General features: G+C 37.6%; 1 protein-coding gene across 1 annotated transcript; it reads right to left on the minus strand.

Annotated features, from left to right (window-relative positions):
* Positions 1-6,254: 6,254 nt before the first annotated feature.
* On the minus strand, positions 6,255-11,076 carry LOC139741249 (retinol dehydrogenase 8-like). The gene is made up of 4 exons (XM_071651847.1): positions 10,812-11,076; positions 9,092-9,271; positions 7,950-8,043; positions 6,255-6,582 (listed from the first exon to the last, which is right to left on the minus strand). The coding sequence occupies exons 1-4, from the start codon at positions 11,074-11,076 to the stop codon at positions 6,255-6,257; spliced, it is 867 nt and encodes a 288-aa protein (XP_071507948.1).
* Positions 11,077-21,485: the final 10,409 nt, after the last annotated feature.

The raw sequence follows: 21,485 nt of genomic DNA on the forward strand, positions 1-21,485 counted from the left end.
AACCGCAATCGGCTTAAGGAGACGCTCCGATCTTTTCAAACCCAAGCCAAAAATGAAAGGGCATGTATTGTTTGACCCGGACAATGAATACTAGCCCGTACCGACGCAAGATGACAATGAAGAATTTCCCAGTGGAGTAAAAAGCTGATCGACAGCCTGATAGAGATGCTCAATTCAAACCAAAACTAAAAACAAACAACCTAGTCTACCAATAAGAATATAAGGGCCATTTCGTTTTCTTCAGAAGGACAACGTCTGCTTCATTAAAACTCAAACTACCGAAAGCGGGCAATTTGTTTCATGAAAAAAAAAAAAACTTACCTGAGCCACCAATACCAGTCTCTTCATACCGCGAAATGGCGATCCACGGCGGCATGCCTCCTTAAAGATAACAATAATATGTGTTTTTTTCAAAGATTACAGTTTTCAAGTAATGCTGGGTATCACGAACCATTATGATAAAACCTTCGAGGGCAGTAAAATCTAATACATAACGTGTGAGCACGTAATGTTTCCTCCTTCACCTCTTCATCTCTTTCTTCATTGTATCTACCGCCTTTGTTTTATCATGTGCATTTGTTTAATGGTTGCTCTTGTTGAGATGTAATAACGATGCTTAGTAGGGGATCACTGCCAAAGAGCCTCAAGTGCTTCCGTTGTAATTTGAATTTGTAAGTATGATTATGCTTTGAAATGGAAATATATAGATGGAAGCGTATTATCGGAAAGAAATCGAAGACAGCATGACCAAAATGTCTGATGAAATGACGTCTGGTGCTGGAGCTGGTGTTAGATCAGCTCGACTATCTGCATTCCCATTATTAACCCCACGTCCACCAATCTCACCACCAGCAGGGAAGGAAATCCCAGAGGGGTACATGCTATTCGATCGTTTACCCCTGGTGATATAAGCGTCCTAACTCTGGAAGAGAAGCGAAAAATAAGCCAATTTTGTAGATTAACGGTATCTTTTCATACATTTTCTCACCATTGGCCGACATGTTGCCACAGGCCGGTAGTTTAAACTATTTCAAAATATCATGAAAATATGAGATATGTTTGTGATTACAAAGGATTCCTCTTGTTTTCATACACCTAAATTACACAAATCCATTAGTCTTTCCTTTTTTTTTGTCACTGCGTGTTCATGCAAAGGTAAGAAGCTTCCGTTCAGTCCCAAGAAAAAATAACCTTGGACGAAACGTTATCTTTCAACTAGGTACAGCAGGAAGCTCCATTAAGTTGCAAGCGATTTGGGAGAAAATGGTCGGATTGCGAAGAAGTATTTAAAAGCATGGGATGCCTGTTCCGCACTAATAATGATGGTGACAATGATCAGTATATGTTATTTAAAAGAGCGATCGTGTTTAACACAGCAAGACTAAAAAACAATCCCCTAAAACAATTAATTTAACATGGCACTAGTTGACACAGAAATCCGGGCAGAGCTATCATACCCATGGAGCAGCTCTGCGATAACCGTGAAATAAAACGTCTCGAACAAATCTCGAACAAATTACAGGGTAGTAGTTGTTTGCTGATGAGTGTGTAACGACACTATTTACATCCGTCCCGAATATGGAGACCATACGATGTATCATGTTTTTACGGTAAGTCATCGTGATTTGATAACATTTCTGTAAGCCTGTTTGAACAAATCTTACTTGTGGAAAAAGTATTTGAAAAGCCAGGATTATAGGCATGAACACCCTAGCAACATATTTGCGACTTGAGCTATGACGTTTTTGACATGCAGCTGGCCGAATGGATGGCCATATAGAACGCCACATATGTAAATGTAATTTAAGAATGCCACTTGTTTTGAGAAATCATGTCAACAAATATAGGACATTAATAAGATATGCGTGATCACATACAGGTTTGTGGCGTATGACAGACACAGTGTGGAGAAAAGAGGCAGTTCGTTTTTAAAGATCGGGTCTAGGGCAATTACCCCGTGGGCAATTACCCCGGACCCTTACCCTGGCCCTCATCCTAATCCTAATCCTGGACCTAATCCTAACCCTAACCCAAACTCCTAACCCTAAACCTAACCCTAACCCTAATCTTTAATCTGACCTTACCACTAACCAGTGTTTAGGCGGGGGGAATTACCCTCTGAGGGTAATTGCCCGGATACGTTAAAGATCCCACGACTTGGTTACAATTTGGTAAAGGGTCAATGGACGTTGTAGTCGCTCACAACATGAATACAGACATTATGTTGTGGAATTAAAACGGATGCACGTCACGAGACCAACACCCACAAATCATTCAGCCCACTAGTCATACAGGCCTTGAGTCATACAGTCCACGAGTTTTATATAGCCCACGAGTCATACAGCCCACGAGTCTGACTTCAAGAAAACAAGGCCCACGAGATCGAGACATTTAGCCCCGTGTTGTATCTGTCGAACTCATGGGCTGTTTTTACCGTCCTAGTGTCGAATTCATTGGCTGTGTGACTCGTGGCTGTAACAAAAAAACAAAAAACAAACAAACAAGAGACCCATTCTTTCCCTCACAATCAGATATGCCTTGCTTTTTCCGATTTCCGATGGATTCTTTTATTATCATTCTTTGACTTCCCTCCTTACAACATAATCATTCCTGTGACATTCTCAAGTACATTTTCTTACTGCATTCCGTTTGACTGCCCTAGTCATTGCTGCGACTATTCTACGGATATACAATACATACTGACATAGTACTCTTCTAAAAACTGACTGAACAAACCGACCGAAAAGACAGAAATTATGTTTATCGGGTTACTATAATTTTGTACGCACTGAAATTGTTTGTTTGTTCCTCCCGAGTTACGTATGTAATTGAAAAAGCCACTATTAGTGTATTTTCATGATAGAATGGAAAAATAATTGCATGGCCTTTCATTCACGGTAATGATGTCACTTGTGTAATGTGACTTGAGTGACATATGCTACTACGGGAATTTCTCCTTTAAAGATGAAATCCAGTCCAAATATAAATTAGTCTGATCAAAAAAAAAAGAAGAGTACAATTTTACGAGTTCAACGGTAAAAATTTGATTGAAATCGGGTGAAAAAATATAAGTTATGAATTTTTGAAGTTTTGATAATTTCTCCAAAACAGTTCTTGTACAGTTGGTATGAATATGCAAATAAGTGACTTAACCATGCCATACCCTCACAATTTTCCATTGATCGTGTACAAAAAAAAAAGTGACGAAAGTTTCTATTATTGAAGTCTGAAACATGACATTGTTCCTGGTTGAAATTCAGAATAGTGATCAGTTGGATCTTGAGGATTTGAGCCTCGGGCATAATTGCGTTTGATTGAAGAAATGGAAATTTCAACATTTTCTGTACAAATGTTATGGAAACTTGTGAGGGAATGACATGCTCACTTTGCCATTTGCATATTGACTATTCAAGAACTGTTCCCACAAAAATAACAAAACTTCAAAATGTCATGGCTTCCTTATTTTTCATCCGATTTCGATCAAATCTATGCCCCAGTCACACAGTGCTTTACGATGGATTACGTCCGCCGCGGATAGATACGAATGAGTGGACGCAGGGGGACGCAGCGTGGACGCAGGCATCCGCAGGGACGTATGTAGACGTAACTGCCCGTAACTCATCCGTAAAGAAACGCAAAATGACGTCGCCGAACCTGCGAAATTTTGAAATGTTCAAAATTTCGCAGAGGGACGCCACGGACGCAAACTTACGCAAGTAACCGTAACCAAACGTAACTATCCGTAACTGAACGTAACTACCCGTGGCTTGGACGCATACCATCCGCAAAAGAATTCACCTTCCGTCCGTTTGCGTTCGCTTACGTCCACCGTAAGTATCCGAAATTAACCGCAAGTTAACGTATCACAACAGTTTCGTCCGCTTACGGATATTTACGAATTACGTCCTTCGACGTGGCCGTTTTCCACTCGCATGGGAACACAGAGACTCGTGGAAAGGCACACTACTCCTGTTGCCAAGCTGCAGCGCCTTTACCTGAAGGAATGCAACAACACAGTCGGAGCGGTGGAGAGGCAGAACTGCATGGTCAAATTATGAAATTTCTCCCACAATCAATGGTCATTTTAAGTGGCACCCATATACCATGTATACTCATGACATCGGTTGACTCTTGGTGCTGAACTTTTTTTCTTGTACTCTTCGAATGTATATTTTTCGAAAAAAAGCAATATTTTGGGTAGGGGATGGGGTGACAGCATTTTATTAACTTTTCTGGCCGGGGGAAGGTGTGGGACAGGGGCAACTATATAAAATGAGAACGAATTTAGTATTTCTCTATAGTCTTACCCATGCACTTTACGCTCCATCAAATGTGTATTACATTTTTTTTTTATACTACTACTACTACTACTACTACTACTAATAATAATAATAATAAGGACATTTATAATATTATATTGCGCAGCTACTATAATAATATACTCTATCTGCGCATTACAAAATGACATGCATACAAGAAATTTAAACAGAAAATACATTACTTCAAGAGATGACTTGATATTGTACTTGGGTGTGGGAGGGGTGTTTGAAGGTTAATTTGATGGGTTTTTTTTCTGTAAATCTTATAAGCATTGCTTTATCATAAACATCTCCTTAACATAACCCAGTAAGTCATGAATATCGCTGAACAACGACAGCGTAACCACAGTTTGTCTATTCCATGACTGCAAGTAATATTTTCTTACTCTAATGTTTAACTTTTCGATCTATATTGTATTCTATTTGTGGTATAGTGATGTTATGTGACCACAAAACACACAAAAAGTCGCCACGCATGAAATTTTAGTTGGGAGCATGTTCTGAAAGAGCAGACTTTAAGCTTTAAAATGATGTATTACTCAAATCAAATGGACTCTCCTAACCTATCTAAATATTGGAAAGAATGCACACACTCAGAAAAAGAGTAAACTGAGAAAAGAGGCTCTGAAGTAGAGTGTCTATTCAAGCGCTTAATCTTTATCAAGCCGTGCTGGTTATGCGATGAATGGGACAAAAAACAGGATGGAAACCACCGGAGTAACAACAATGAGGGGATTATCAGACTAAGCTGAAATGAATAATAATAATAATAATAATAATAATAATAATAATAATAATAATAATAATAATATTACTAATAATGACAATAATGATAATATTATTATTAATAATAATAATAATAATAATAATAATAATGATAATAATAATAATAATTATGAGGCCTTATTTACCCAGGGTAGCCAAGTCAAGATCGGCTCGGTTGACCCATTTCACCTATTTTCAGTCCTCCCACAAAATCAGTGTGTGCTACTTTTTGTTCGTTTTGTGATGCACGGTCACATACATTCTTTACATTTATGACGTTTATTCATATCTGAGTTGCACAAACAAAATTCAAACTTCAAGTTCAAAATTGCATATATCTTTTATTATTGTAAAGTAAATTAAAGGATTACGATTTTTTTCACAACTTGTACGTAATTCAATTTCAGTTTTCCCCAGTGTACAATGTAAGACAGTCCAAAATGTGATAACCTGCTGTCATAATACACTGACTTAGCAGGGATCGTAAGAGAAAACCAAATTGTCCATAATAATTCATAGCAATCTGTAACTATCCGTAACTATCCGAAAAATGCACAACTCTCCGCAAGTGTCCAGAACTATTATGTGCCAATTCGTAAGAATATCCGCAAGTGGACGAAAGTATTCGCATCTGGTCGTATCTGTCCGTATCGCCCGCATTTTTTGCCCGCATGTTTTGTACAAATTTCTGGTGACGGCAAAGAATCCGCGGTGGTCCGCGGAAAAAATGACTTTTTTGGACGTAACGCCAGACGCAGAGCATTATGTGACTGGGGCTTTATACCGTTGAACTCGTAATATTTTACTCTTTCTTATCGGACAACTTATATTTGGACTGGATTTCACCTTATGCGTGCCACATTAAGTTTTTGAACATAGGTATGTGTGTGACATTTGTGTCCATTTGACTCACTGGCACGGGAAGGGTTACTGTATTCTTAGTAACCTGGGATATGTGACCGTGGTTAAATTAAAAATGGCCTATACATGCTATATATATCTAACCTCTTTTAGAGATCCGTGTGAGTGTCTTGGTGACATAGGACTGTAGGATGTCTCCAAAATTGACAAAAAACTCATTCATTGTTTCAGTCAATCTTTGAAATCGCAACAGGGTGCTTTGAAATCAAAATGCTCGTGGCCTTAATGTATTAAGATATAATTAATTATCTACATAGCCCCAATTAACATCCGAATCGTGGCGACAGACTTTTCCCCCGTCAGATCAGCAACGGCTTCGCCCAGCGCTTTCTTGTCCTCAGGGAGAACGACCAGGTGTCTGAAAACCGGGTAATCGACTTGGACGCATTTCGTCATCAAGACGTCGAGTACGTCGTCGACTGAAGGGCCCGGGGTCACTTTCATTGCGTTGATTAAGCCTCTCACTTGACGTCTATCGATGTCGTGAATGGTGTCGTCATTGCTCTGGGCTTCTAGTTGAGACAAAACCGATGTCACCATTCCTGTGTTCACCTTAGTAGGTTCGATCAGGCACACCCTAAAGTAAAATCAACATACACGTGTACATGATATACAGTTTTAAACTGAACATACAGTATTGGGGAGCTTTAGATTTTCGCGACGCGGACGTTCAAAGGGAAAAACATGTTCTGGGCATGCCTGCGCATGCGCAAAATTGCTTATCAACATCAATTCATAGCTCGCGTTGTCTGAGTTTTCACTACGCGTTCTGGGCTATTTTTAGGTCCTCTCAATTCATGGCGCAGAGAGCTATACTTGACGCACCAATCATAGTATGGGTGCACTTTTATTTTTAAAGGTTGTGTCTCCCCGTTATCTAAACTACTTTGCAACACAACGCAGGGAGAGAAGAGAACGCCCAACGCAATCGTCATCTTAAACGTCCGCGTCTAATCTAAATCTAAAGGTAAGGCTCCCTATTGTCAAGATCGCTATGACAGCAATCACGAACACACACATCAATAACACAGGACTGGAAAAAGTTTGAACAGCGTTCGCTACAAAGAGGCCATGCCTTGCGAGACTCGTCACATCTTCCATTGTACTAGCTGTGATGTTGTGGCCCTAATTAAACAGATATTAAACTTCCCATGAATATAGAAGAACACATTGAAGAATCATGGATTCATATGTAACTTCTAACTGACACACTGATATATCCAAAAACACAAGTCTAGACTTTCGAAAGCGGCCTTAAAATCAATTAGTGTGACTAATAGAGCAGATGGACCCATGTCACGCTGCATTCAAAATCTTGATGAACAAATGCAAAATATCATTTTGATAGGATGAAACTCTCTTTTGGTCAGCTCGGCCGTTTCAAAGTTTGTTTTCATCACGATTTTTTTATTGACTCTAAATTATGCGTTGACTCGATGTCCCTTTACCCGAAATCACATCGAAACCAAAATTTATCTCTTTTATGTGGAAGTAGTAAATGTACAACCATTATTGTAGTACACATTAGTAAAGTTCAAAGTTTATTCGATAATATGTTCAAAATTATTAAAAATTTCATAAATTTGATATTTCTTAATATGCCGTCATCGCTTGGTGAAAAGACTAATTTTCCAAAGAGCGCAATATATACCTCTTGAAGAAGACAGTTTGAATGATATTTCCCTTATACTATATGTCAATTACAAGTTCTAAGGAAAGATTAGTGGAATTTAGGCATATTCTCTTCAAATTGTCACAAATCGTTGTTGATGGCTCATAAATTTAATCAAATATTTAAAAGACCATGACTCTTATAAATGTTGCCTAAAATTGTGTGTTTGCAATGATGTCATAAACAATGATAACCGGCAATTGGATGAATTACCCTGTGATTGTTGGAATGATGAATTAGTGTCAAAGAAAATGATTACTACTCCATAATACCTGATATTGAATGACTTGACAGTGGAGAGTAGTGATTCAAAAAATCCTTCCAACGCAAACTTGGAGGCGCTGTAGAAGTCATAGTAAGGGACGCCTGCAATCCAGTGAGACAGTATACAATAAATCATTGACAATGACGTGGAATGAAGAGTTGACATGTCTGAAGTTCTGAAAACAATGAAGAAATATTAGCTAAGGGGTTATACAAGCGGCTTGTACGCCTCTCTCCTCTATATTCTCCTGATCGCATTCACACATTCTAAGGTTGCATAGCAACTATTTTTAGTAATCTTTATCGATCTACTTTAAGTATGTATGTATTGCAATTGATTGACAAATATGTCCTACATCGACATAAATAAGCACTGAATTGATCAGTGTTTTAGTAGTAGCCATGATAAAAAAAAAAATAATGGGCGTACATACTCGAGCAGGATTCGAACCAACGATCTCCTGATCGCCGGACAGGCGTCCTCTCCACTAGACCACCGAGCTTGCGCCCGACAGCAAGTTTTCAATCAGTTGCAATGAAAACATCTCGACGGAAGAATGTCATGAATTTTAGTACGTATGTATATGTGTAAATCTATTCGTTTATTCATTCTTATATATTTATTCATTCCTGTTTATAGGTTTATCTATCGTTTATTCTCTTTGATGAACAAATTGGTGGGGTAGATGATTTTATTTATGGATGTTATAGTCATTATCTGCATTCAGACTATTCATTACAGTGCACCAAGATAATCATTAACATGATTAAGGAGTTCTTGCAGCGTTTTTGGCAGTTTCTCCTCTCAATACATTATGTTATCACCGTTCTGATTATTTTTCCTATCATTATCATCTTTATCGTTTAGCATAATGATATTATGCATATAGAGACTGAATCTGTATATGCTTCTATAGGATGTGGTTGTACATAGTAGTAGTATCATCATCATCATAATCACCATCATTTTACAGTTCTGAATTAACACTTCCCGTCTTTAGTAAGTCACTATCTCGTTTCATGCCTTGTGTGCATTCAACTGCCTCTAAGTAGCCCAGACAAGATTTTGAGCATTGGGAGTGAAATTTGGAACAAAGCGTTACCACCAATGTGTCAGTTGGCGTTCATGCAGGAAACTTTATTCCCGTACCTTGTTTTCCCGCCACACTCGTTACGCTGATGATTTTTCCCGCCTTTTTCTGCTTCATGTGAGGGAGTACCGCCTGAGTGAGTCGAATAGTGCCGATTGTGTTCACGTTGAAGATGGTCTCGATCCTTGCACGTGACACGCATTCCGGGATTCCCACGACAGCAATTCCCGCTATGTTGACTGAAGAATAAGGAGATCAATACATCTGAGCTACCACATCATCACAGCAAAACTTTCCAATCTCCACTTGGCACAATGATATGGCTAATGCACTGCGGTTATACTTCAAACGTCTATATTACTGCCTTTAGACGTGAAAAGCAGAAAACAAACAACGTAGCCCCCTTGATAAAAAAAACGTAGTGCTCTTGTTGATTAACAGGTTTACGTAGTGGAAAATGAATTTGGTCATATAGGCAAACATTTAATGGTTTAAAAAAACCACAACATTTCAGTGGGCAGGCCATCGAAAAAAACACCCTACATTATCAAATTTCAAGAGACACAATGAGAGGAGAGGCTCATTATTTTGTCGTCAGGAGAATATTCTACGAGATTGATTCAGCAGGCGTGCAATTCAACACCTAGCTGGCTTCGCTGAAAAGGGCAAGATCCAACACTTAAGCCTGTGCCTAAGCTGAGCTGACAGTAGTTGCCTGCATGTGGACTACGCAATGTCAAACGTATTATATGAGACAGATATTCGACTGTCAAATTTGCAAGAAAGCCATCGCGACAATGTCCAATAGAATCACATCAATGCGGCAGATAGGTAGGTCAACTCATACACGGTGGAACAGTCTCGGGATCGCAGTGAAACTGCTTCAGCAATAGGTTTAATAGGACTGTATAGGGAGCATCGTTTTAGGGAAAACATGTAAATGTTTAGGATTCTATAGCATTTATATTTTAGATAGAACGATAATGAAGCATCAAATGTTATTTATATAGATGAATCAGCCTGACACGACAAATTTCATGAAAATCATTGAAAATAATCAACTGTTGGTATACTTTAACATAAGAGGTAGATCCAAGTCCTCGAAAAATTCGCCAATATATCATGTTTCATCATTGACCACCTTTGAATCTCATTGCATAATTTTCTGTTTTAAGCAGGTTTATAGGACTGGATTAAATGCTTTGATTCTACTCAAAATTAGACGGACATCATCACAGAATTGCTGGTTTCAGATAAGGACATAATCTCTAACCTTGCAATGTAAAGATTGTATCATTCTATGAAGGAATCAGCTAAGAAATTGGGCAATTACAAGATCTGAAAAAAAAAATCTGACAGTGCTATTTGAGCAGCAGCGATGACAGAGAACTGATGAAATACATGTTTGGTGTTTTAACGGTAAACACAATGTAATGGAATGAAAAAAAATCATGAAAGCAAATCAAATTAATAGCTATTGGTATTATTATTATCAGCTATTAATAGCTATTAATGTAAATAGCTATCAATATTATTATCAGCTATTAATAGCTCTTAATATTATTATCAGCTATTATTATTTTTTTCAATGTTGCCTATTTTATTTCTTTCTTTGAATAACAACAAACAAGAACAACAACAAGAACAAGGCAATGACGAAGATAAAACTAATATTTTGTCACTTCGCTTCCTTTTTTTTCGATTACGGAGCTTTGTTGGCCTTTTCAACGAAGAGTAAACCAGCCATGCAGGAAACGGCTGTGATCAGCAAGTACTCACTGAGAATATCGACGCCTCCATGCGTTGTAATGACGTCATCAACTACTCGTGTGATGTCTTCATCCTTGGTGATGTCCATCTCCTTAATGAAGATTGTTTTATCAATAGCGTCCCCAACGGCGGCAACTAACTCGGCCTTTTCTGACATGGCAATGACGGTAGCGATGACAAGGTAGCGTTGATCGGGGTCTTGTGCGAGACGTCGAGCCGTAGAGAGCCCGATACCAGACGAACATCCAGTCACAAGTACTACTTGAGGAGCCATGGTGACCACACGAAGTTCCCCGAGTTCTTTATATGAAGATAATACATGGAAACAAGTTTACCCGAATAGTTTAGCATTATCGCGGATTTGTTCATGTAAAGGTGAGATGTCGAAAAATTATTGATAATGGCATTTGAGACGAAATAAGTATAACCTGTACGAGAATGACTCCCTGTCATTTAATTATCATAATATTTAACTTCACGCTATATAGCTGGTTAGGTTAAATGAATTATTTACCATTTGCAGATGAAACAAAAGCCAAGCTTTCGTGCTGCACGATTTTAAATGTGAACCTGCAGTCATGCAGGCTGGCCTTCTGATGTTACCACTTTCATTGAGAGATCCCATCCATTCAGTGAGACATGCATTGTTCCTTCACGATAACACTCAAATTTGGAAAAGTGTAATTTGTCATTGTTGTTTTTAAAGTTAATGTGCTCCGTTATGCATGACATTTGTCAACATAATTAGGTATCATTGGAAAGAAGAAAAGTTTTTCTTTCCCCACAATCAACATTGCACTCTCCAGAGCTGACAATTTTGAAATATTAGCCCTCCAAATTTGGATTACATTTTTTTTTGGATACGCACTGTATATTCCTTTTCGTGAAGCCCGAATTCATATTTGTCAATAAACAGGTGGTCCTCTACAGCAAAATGAATAATATTCATCATAAATCCCGATATATTCAAAGCTAAATGAAAAAGATACACATAACGGCCCTAAGCTAACTAAATTCCGGCCTTCTTTCAAATTGAATGAAGCTATTTGGAACATGGTTGCCTATTCACGAATTTGAATGATCGACGAGATTTCGTCGCCAGCTTGCCATGAATTTGAATGCTCATTGCTGAAATGCGTGCTCCTCTCTTAAATTTAAATGCTCCAATTGTGAATTTGAGTGCTCTGACAGTGAACTTGAATGTTCCGATAGTGAATTTGAATGCCCCGATAGTGAATTCAAATGACTGGATTTTGAATTTGATAGCTGATTCAGCGCTGCGAGCATGGAACGCGTAAAATTGAATGCTCGGAATAGGAACTTGGTTAACGAAAGTATGAAATTGAACGGGAAAACCTATAGTTTTAATAATAACAATAAAATTATTTCGACTAAACCGTCTACAGTTATTGTTATTGAGAATAAATCAAATGATAGTATCTCCTTAGATTATATAGGCTTTATTCAAAAAAAATTTATATGGTAGGATGCTTTGTGCTGCAAGTGACCCTAAACATATGCATCGAATGTGATACCTCGAAGATTTTAAAATCACTGCTCCATGTTAAACAATACCGTTAAGTTTGTCTTCCAACATTATTTTCATGCATTCTACTTCTTTTTCTTGCTCCTCATCTTCTTTGTTCTTTCCTTCCTTCTCTCTTTACACTTTTGATAGGCGCTCATAGTTTAAGTTTACTATTAAGACTAGCGGTATCCTCTCTGATGATATCTGCTCAGAATTTTAGAGAATGTCGATTAAAGTCGACAAATTTCTAATACTTATTTAATTTCCTGCATGGTTTGCATTGCTGCTTTCTGTGTCCATACAAACTCTGTTCTCAACGTTAACAACACCTGTAATGCACGTCAAAACAATGCTGACATTTATCACACAGTAGAACCCAAACATCTATCACTTTATGTTGTATTTTGCTGTGCTCGACTTCTTTTTTTTTTCTTTTCCTCATTCTCCGGTTAACAATGTGAACTTCATATAGCGATGAAAGCAGAACACGGACCCACAATACATCGAAAAGAACAAAGCAACGTATCATTGATAATAATAATAATGATAATGATGATGATAATAATGATAATAATAATAATAATAATAATAATAATAATAATAATAATATTGATAATTACAATAAAAATATAATTATAGAGCCTCATATAAAGCGCTCATTCTACCTAAAAAGATACTCATGGCGCTGTAGAACACAGTACATTCCTGTATCACGTGACAACATACATACTAATACATACTAATGTCTTCTCACCTTTTGCAGAAGGTCGGAAATCTAAAGGTGCGACGTAAAGTGCAGTGCGATCTTGTGTGTGCTGTGTCCAGTGAGACGGTCAGAATATTCTAGACAAAACTGTAATGACATTTTAGTTTTTAGCCGACTTGTGTAAACTGTATAGGGGCAGTTGGTCAGTACGACTGCGATATATCTTGAGGGTGAAGTCTATGTATGCTCAAGACAAATAGTCCATGAGTATTTTCATAGTTTTAACCTGGCCATAAAACAAGCTGATTTTTTTTTTTCTGGATAGGTCGAGAAATATGTCTAGAATAACATACTTAAAGTCCTCATAAATCCTCCTTGAGCGTTTTTTTGCAATCCACGCAAGTATCGTAATCCAAGATGGCGTCCAATATGGCCGAAATTTCATGAAATTCTTATAACTTTTCAACCAGAAAAACCAAATACAAAATTTAAATGTCTAAATATATGTTTTGAAGTATGAGGAACTCAATAAAATACCTACCAAGAGTTGTTGAAGCATGCAAGTACCGTAATACAAGATGGCGTCAAAATGTCTAAATATATATTTTGAGACATAAGGAACCTAATGAAATACTTATTCAGAGATCATGAAGCGCGTAAGTACCCAAAAACCACTCGAGTTCTTCGCGAAAACCAAATGTTGGCCCAAATGGCCACCATTTGTTTATCAAAACATTGCTGCTTTTAGCCTGTTTCAGAGACAATGACATTCAACATACTGTTCAAGATTCAACAACACAGAAGGTCCAGGGGAATCTTTCCCTAGAATGTGCACAACATGGATAAAGGTTGGTCTGGATGCATCCTCAGATAATACAATACTTTATTTTCCAAATATTTAACTTGAAATATACGAACTTTGTCATTGAATTGCAATCATGAAAAGGCTAAACGTATTAAAATAATATTAAATATATTCTTTGAGGATGGACAATTTTCTCAATATTACACCAAGGGTGCAGTAGGCCGTTTAATGACGATCATAAAAATACAGAACTCCCTCCATTCGAAAGGGGTCTCCATCCCCCACATCCTCCACTAGCTCATTGCCTTGAGTATACTAGTCTTTATTCTATTTACACTCGAAATAAATATCTAGTATTTCATCAACAGTGCATACCATAAAACCCGTAAAAAAAAATCCCCGTTTTGTTGGAGGGTGAACCACCTCATACACGTTCCCCGCATATTTCCATAGATATATAATTTCTTACTTTTATGACAAAAACAAATATCAAATATTTCACCTAAAGAGTGCCCTAAATCTCTGAATATCAAATTGGAAAATGCTAAAGACTCCATCGTTTAGGAAGCAGTGTTCTCCTCCCATACTCCCTCCTACCCGACACTTTCCTGAATATATATTTTTCCTAACGTTTTAAAATAGAAAACAAATATTGGATATTTCACCAAAAGGGTGCAACAGATCTGTGAATTTCAAGTCTGAAAAAGTGAAATTTTCCCTCGTGTGGGAGCGGGCAACCCTATGATCGCACACTTCCATGGTTATATATATTTTTGCTCCTTTTTTGATGGAAACAAAAATCTAATATTTCACCAGTAGGGTGCACCAGATGTCTGAATATCAAGTTTGAAAATGCAATATCTCCCACATGTTGGGGGGGGGGGGGGAGGGGATTCCTCTTCCACACCCTATTGCCCGTTTCCCTGAATACTACTTTATATTTTTCTTACTCTTTGATTGAAACAGTTCAATATCTTATCAAACGTTTGCACTATACTAGTATGTTTCTCCTAAATATAGAAGTAAAAAAAAATCCCTCGTGTGGGAGGAGAGTATCACTCCTCCATGTACCCATAACTATGAGTGTCATATTCTCTTATTTCTATCTTTTATCATTATAATTTTACCTCATCTACGCGAAGTGAATATCAAAGATAATTTAGACACTATGTTTTAGGTCCTATGTGTGTGTGTGTCATCTCACAACATGATACATCTATTATAGTCCATAACAGAACGTTGCATTTAAAGCATACAGAACTTAAAGAAAGTTTTTAGAAAATCTTTGATACATGTATAACTTTAAATACAGGGAGAAGTGGGACAGTGATGCTTTCCCAGTTCACCCCAGCACCCCAAAAAATTCAAAATAGCGGCTAACATGACATTTTATTTAATTTTTGCACAATCTTTTAATGCAAGTTATTGGAACTTAGGAGGCCTTTATAAATTATAACATGCTAAGTGCCTGCTAAAGCCTTGTAATGAATGCAGAAAGCATTTCAAACTGAATGCAAAAACTACCAAAAAAATGTGTGCGAAAAAAAGTTAATTCAAAATCAAACTTCTTTTACACGATCCCAATATAGGAACGAGTACCTACACATTTATACGAGTCAAGGGTTCACTCAACGATAAGAGAGAATGCACTGATAACAATCCTATTGCTAACTGGTTGATCAGTGTCGAAGCATACTATAGTGACCGTCATATCATAAGGTAAACATTGTCGTTGATAGCTGGAGAAAGGTTCATCAATTATAGATGATAGGTCACTTTTATGATAACTTAGTCGACATTACATATTGGCAGTCGTTCGGTAGTCTTATCTTTGAGCATTCCAAAGTGTAAATTTAATGAACAGGAATACTGGAGCTGACCCACAAAATGATAATGACACACTGCAACAGTCTTTTAATTATAGAAACTGCAGTTAAACATAGTAACAAAAACTGATGTGGTATCAAACGGCAAAATAAAGTGTGTGTGTGTGTGTGTGTGTGTGTGTGTGTGTGTGTGTGTTTAGTCAAGTAGTGTCCGTATAAAAATAACAAAATCATTTTGGGAACATTTCAAGTCTATTCTTTCACCGCCCCCCCCCCCCCGCAACGAGGAAGGCATCCCTAGATCCGCCACAAGCAATTTGCATACTGATAGCATTAAAATACATACTAATTTCAGTTCAGTTCAGTTCAGTTCAATCATAGTTTATTTCCAATCAACGAAAATCAAAACGTAATACAAAGTATACATATCATAAAATGATATTGTCTAAACTTTTACAAAAGGTTCATGTAATATACGAAATAAATTATATACATCAACATATGTACAATAATCAGAAGGAACGATGCGTATACATGTATACTTCGCGAGCTTTCAGAAAATAACTTCAATTTTGGAAAATAGCGATCCACTAAAAAGCTAAGCTTGTAGGACGTGGATCGCTAGATAATTGATGAGTAAGCAATATATTATTCAAGTTTGTTTTATTATTCTCTTACAGCATTTGTATTGAATGTACATTACTTAAGTCATTTGTAAAAATATAGCTATTTTGAGATACGCTGGCTTCGACAATAATAGGAAATAAGAATAGAGTATCAATGCTAATGCCCAGACGGTGTTCATTGAACTGGTGTACCGGGAAAATATGAGAAGGACGACACACTCGTACAGACATTCAGTTACCCACACACATATACGACGCGAGACAGTACCGAGAAGAGAGAAGACGGTGACAATACAAGTCTACGAGGAACAAAAGACAGGAAGGAAGAGGAAAGAAGAAAAAAGAGAGAAGAGAGGTCTGCATACAGAACACGCCAAGTGCTGCGACATCAGGACAGGTGAAACCTCAAGCATATTAAAACAATTAATTCAGATTATCTAGAATTATAAGTAGACAATAAATGTTTTCTGAATTTGTATTTAAATGTGAGGAATGAGGGTGAATCTTTTAAGCTATTATCTAGATTATTCCAAAGTCTGGGTCCGGTATACAGAAATGTATTTTGGGCATGTGCGGTTCTCATTAATGGAAGATGGAATTCGTCGGATCGTCGCGTAGGATAATTATGTACATGACTGTTTCGATGAAAAGAGTTGTGAAATATTTTGGGTAAAAAGTTGCTGTTATAATTAAACATGAACTGACCAAGTTGAAACACATACAAATCTTTTATTTTTAGTATTTTATGGTCAAAAAACAAAGGATCTGTATGTTCTCGTGTATTTAGGCTATAAACAGTTCTGAGCGCTTTCTTTTGCAATAAAAAAAGTTTATCAAGTAATATCTGATATGTATTACCCCAAGCAAGAATCCCGTAGTTTAGATAAGGTAGTATCAAACTAGAGTAAAGAGTTAATAATGCATATGAAGGAAGATAATATTTTAATCTGTTCATTACGCCAATGTTTCGTGAAATAATTTTACATATGCTATCAATATGATTCCTCCATGAAAGCTTGTTATCAACGCAAACACCAAGAAATTTAAAAGTAGAAACTTCTTCTAGGGGAGTAGTATCAAATGATATTGCCCAGGAGGCTATCTAAAGAGTTACTAAAAAGCATAAAATTTGTTTTTTAAATGTTAAGTGACAATTTATTTGCGTATATCCATTGTATGACCTTTTTCAGTTCTTCGTTTACTGTTCTTGCTAAGATATTTGGGTCAGGATGGGAAAAGAAAAGGTTAGAGTCATCCGCGAATAATATGAATGATAGTTTCTCCGAGGATCTATGAAAATCATTGATATAAATAATGAATAACAACGGGCCTAGTAAGCTCCCTTGTGGGACACCACATGTTATTGTTTTATTTTGAGAGTCAAAGCCGTCGACATGTACAAAATGGGATCTGTTTGATAGGTAACTCGTGAACCATTCCAAGGCCTTTCCACGTATGCCATAATGGGATAATTTGGCGAGAAGTATTCCATGGTTAATCGTGTCAAAGGCCTTGGAGAAGTCCAAGAAGATACCTATCGTGTGTGAAAATGTGTCAAAAGCGTGTGTGACTTTGTCGATGAGGGCGAGTAATGCGTGTGTTGTGCTGTGGTTTTCCCTGAATCCAAATTGAAAATTTGAAAATATGTCGCAGGTTTTAAGAAAAGGTACTGTCCGGATGTAAACTATTTTTTCAAGAATCTAGGAGATAGAAGATAATAAAGATATAGGTCTATAATTGTTGACGTCATCCTTCTCCCCTTTCTTGAAAATAGGAATTACTTTCGCAATTTTCATGCTATTTGGCACATGTCCAGTTGTAAGCGATGAATTGATAATACAATGTGTATGTACTAAGGGATCCAATATTTGGGGAATTATGTTTTTTATCAGGTGGTTATCAATTCCGTCGTGGCCAGGACTTTTTCCTTCTTTCAAATTGGTAACAATCCTTGCTATTTCTTCTTTATATGTAGGGTCTAAAAATATAGTTTTGGAGTTGGGTGTATCTAAAAAATCAGTAAAAGTTTTACTAGAAAGAGGAATATTTTGAGAAAAATTTTGTCCAATTGAAGAGAAGAAGTCATTAAAAATTTCAGCCATGCCAGCGGGAGTGTTGCTGGAGGCATCGCCCCATCGAACTTCAGTAATATTGGATGAATTGTTAGGTGTATTCATAGCATTTTCTTATATTTTCCATGTGTTTTTAATATCATTTTTATATTTACTTATCTGATTTACATAAAAAATTTTCTTCCGCGTACGTAATAATGTGGTGAGTGTGTTTTTGTATGAAACATATTTTTTCTTATTTTTTTCAGTAGGATTGCATCTGTATTTATAAAATAAATTATTCTTTCTATTCATAGATCGTAATATGGACTGGGTTATCGACGGGAGTCTTGGAATTTGCTTATATCTATCTTTATGTTACGCTGCGGAATATGGTTATCGATTTCGGAGGTAATAGTAGATATGAAGTAGTCATAACACAAGTTGACATCGGTGGTGTTGTATACAAAGGACCAGTCGATTTCTTTGAGGCTGTTTTGGAGACTTGTAAGCTTATCTGCAGTAATCTTACGTCGCTTGTAATAGTTATTTTGTTTAGTCAGTTTAATTGGAACCTGGGCAAATATAGGATAATGGTCAGTGATGTCTGAGAGGACGATACCAGACTCAGGAAGTGGAAGAACGTTACAAAAAATGTTGTCTATGAGGGTAGCCGATTGACTGGTGACACGGGTAGGCTTGGAAATTAATTGTAAAAATGAAGCAGACATTAATGTTTCTATAAATTCTTGTGGGTTGTTTTGGGAATTACATTTCATGAGATCAATATTAAAATCGCCCATTAAAAACGTGTCTTTAAGTGTAATGGGATTTTGTACTAAATCCTGCATATGTCAGAAAATCATTCAAATTCGACCGAGGGGGTTTGTAAATTACGCCAATCACAATGTTTTTTCCATGTGGATTTATCAGTTCAATGAGAAGGGATTCGAATTTATCGTTCATAACACTGATCTCCTCATGTATAATATATTTACATTTTTTTCGAGATGTACAAACCAATGGCATAATACAAGCTAGATTTGTGTAACAATTCCATAATTTTGGTGCTTTTGAACCCCTGCCATTCAAGGCAATATGTTTGCAAATTTCCCGGCAAGACATTTGCACATTTCCCGGGCCACGACTCAGGCAGGTATGAGACCACACGCACTGTATACATTCAGTGCAATGTAACGTGCTCCCCCTACCCAACTTTACAAGAAAACTGGCGAGTGGTTCCAATCCCTCGTGGTTCGCCCCAAGTCAAGGCAAACGGTATCAGCAAGGCACATCCGTTATACGCTTGAATAACTCTGTTAAAGGGCACACAGAGGGAAGGTAAACGCACGGATGACAACATTTTATTGCTGAATGGTTGATCAGAGACTCGGGGTGATAGTTGCAGAAGATTCATCGCGTAGACAATGATTGGTGAGTTTTATGATAACCGTGGCATTATTAGACTCTAGAGTCTTTCCTTTGAGCATTCCCAAGAGTAACTTTGATATACTAGTAAATAGGAACAAAGAGCTAAACCCCTAGATGACTTTTAACGAACATCTTTTAGATACAGCAGGGAGGTGAGACTATAGAGGAAAGAAAGGCATCAAAGAATGATGCGGTATAAATAGTGTGCGTGTTTGTTTGTTTGTTTGTTTTTGTTTTGTTCCGTTTTGATGGAGGAGTTCCGAATTTCAAGTACAGGCATGTACCTGTATGAAAACATAAGAAAAAAACTTCAGTTTTATGAACACTTCTCTTACAAATTCCCATTAAAAAAGGAGTCCATTACGAGTATATAAGGGCACAGAGAGGGAAGATAAATTCACGGATGACAATTGCATACTGGTTGATCAGAGGCTGAAAATGAAGTTTATTATGAACACTCCCATTGATAGCTGCAAAATATTTCTGTTTACAGGTGTGTGTGTGTGTGTGTGTGTGTGTGTGTGTGTGTTTTAAACCGAGTCGTCACTATACATTGGAATATCAATGGACAATCTTATCTTTGAAGCATTTTCACTGCAAACTGAAAAACTCGACCACTTCAGGCGACACTAAAAGGACTATACCCTTGAACCAGAGTGACACCAACCCGTGCAGAGTGAATGTTTGAAGGTTATCGTTATTGCCAGTGATCTTTTGACCGCAATGGAGAGAAAACCAAACCCTGCCCTCCGTGTATGCTTTACCAACTTACACATGCCTCGACGATGATAGAGGGGCCTGCAGATGAAATATGGATGGAGATATCCTCAAAAAACAACAAAGAAACAATAAGATAATTCTCACTTTCGCCAATGACATAAAAAGTACCCGGATGTTGATTTTAGCGTCATTTACGGTGCATTGTGGGATAGTCCGGTAGCATAGTCACTTCCGTTCGTACGCGCGTGATACGTGACTAATGCTATTTACACACACAACCGACTGTATTCTACGTGTACTTCCTGTTTTCTCGACTTGAATTTAAGCTTTGATATATTTAAAATTTCTCCATTCTTAAGAAATTGCTGTAAATACGACTATTGGTTGTTGCTGCGAAGCTGCCATGTGTTGTTCGCACGACAATAAATGAAAAAAAATTCTACAGAAATAGGACCCTTACTGGCATGCGAGACGTGACGTGGCCGCGTGAGTGAAGTTTGCGGGTGACTCCACAGCATAGTACGTGCGCGCGCGACTTACTACTACTAGTAGTAGTAGTACGTACTTGCTTGGAAGAAATTGCTTCGGAGACAGGATAAGTTCGAGATCACGGTTCGTTCCCGATTGTGTTCGCGACACTTCGACAGAGAACAAATAAAAACAAGATGGGCATTCCATGACGGTATCCAGGTGGGTGAATATTTTCCAGCACATTTTCAGCGTATGCAGAGATGACCGATCAGCGGGCGGTACAGCCGCCTACATACTGTACTAGTATCCGTGGTCGGCGCGGCGCTATAGGTAAGGTACACGTACGCGCACGCTAACGCTGTGCAAAATATGCCCCGCGCCGGAAGTGCCCTTGCCCACGAAGTGCACTAAATCTTGACGAAAAAGCCACATCCGGGTACTTTTTACGTCATTGGCGATAGCGAGAATTACTTTTTCACGTCACATACTGGCTTTTAGATTTACAGCAATGCGTTTAAT

The sequence above is a fragment of the Diadema antillarum genome, unplaced genomic scaffold (assembly GCF_040938485.1).
Source record: "Diadema antillarum isolate AM-2024a unplaced genomic scaffold, OU_Dant_1.0 seq00000912_RagTag, whole genome shotgun sequence".
NCBI classification, from domain to species: domain Eukaryota; kingdom Metazoa; phylum Echinodermata; class Echinoidea; order Diadematoida; family Diadematidae; genus Diadema; species Diadema antillarum.

Excerpts from the sequence above, each read along its gene's own strand:
- LOC139741249 (XM_071651847.1), bottom strand. The coding sequence starts at position 11,076 with ATGGCTCCTCAAGTAGTACTTGTGACTGGATGTTCGTCTGGTATCGGG. Across the intron at positions 9,272-10,811 it reads TGGAGGCGTCGATATTCTCA|TCAACATAGCGGGAATTGCT; the intron begins GTGAGTACTTGC and ends CTTATTCTTCAG. Across the intron at positions 6,583-7,949 it reads GTCAAGTCATTCAATATCAG|GGTGTGCCTGATCGAACCTA; the intron begins GTATTATGGAGT and ends ATTTTACTTTAG.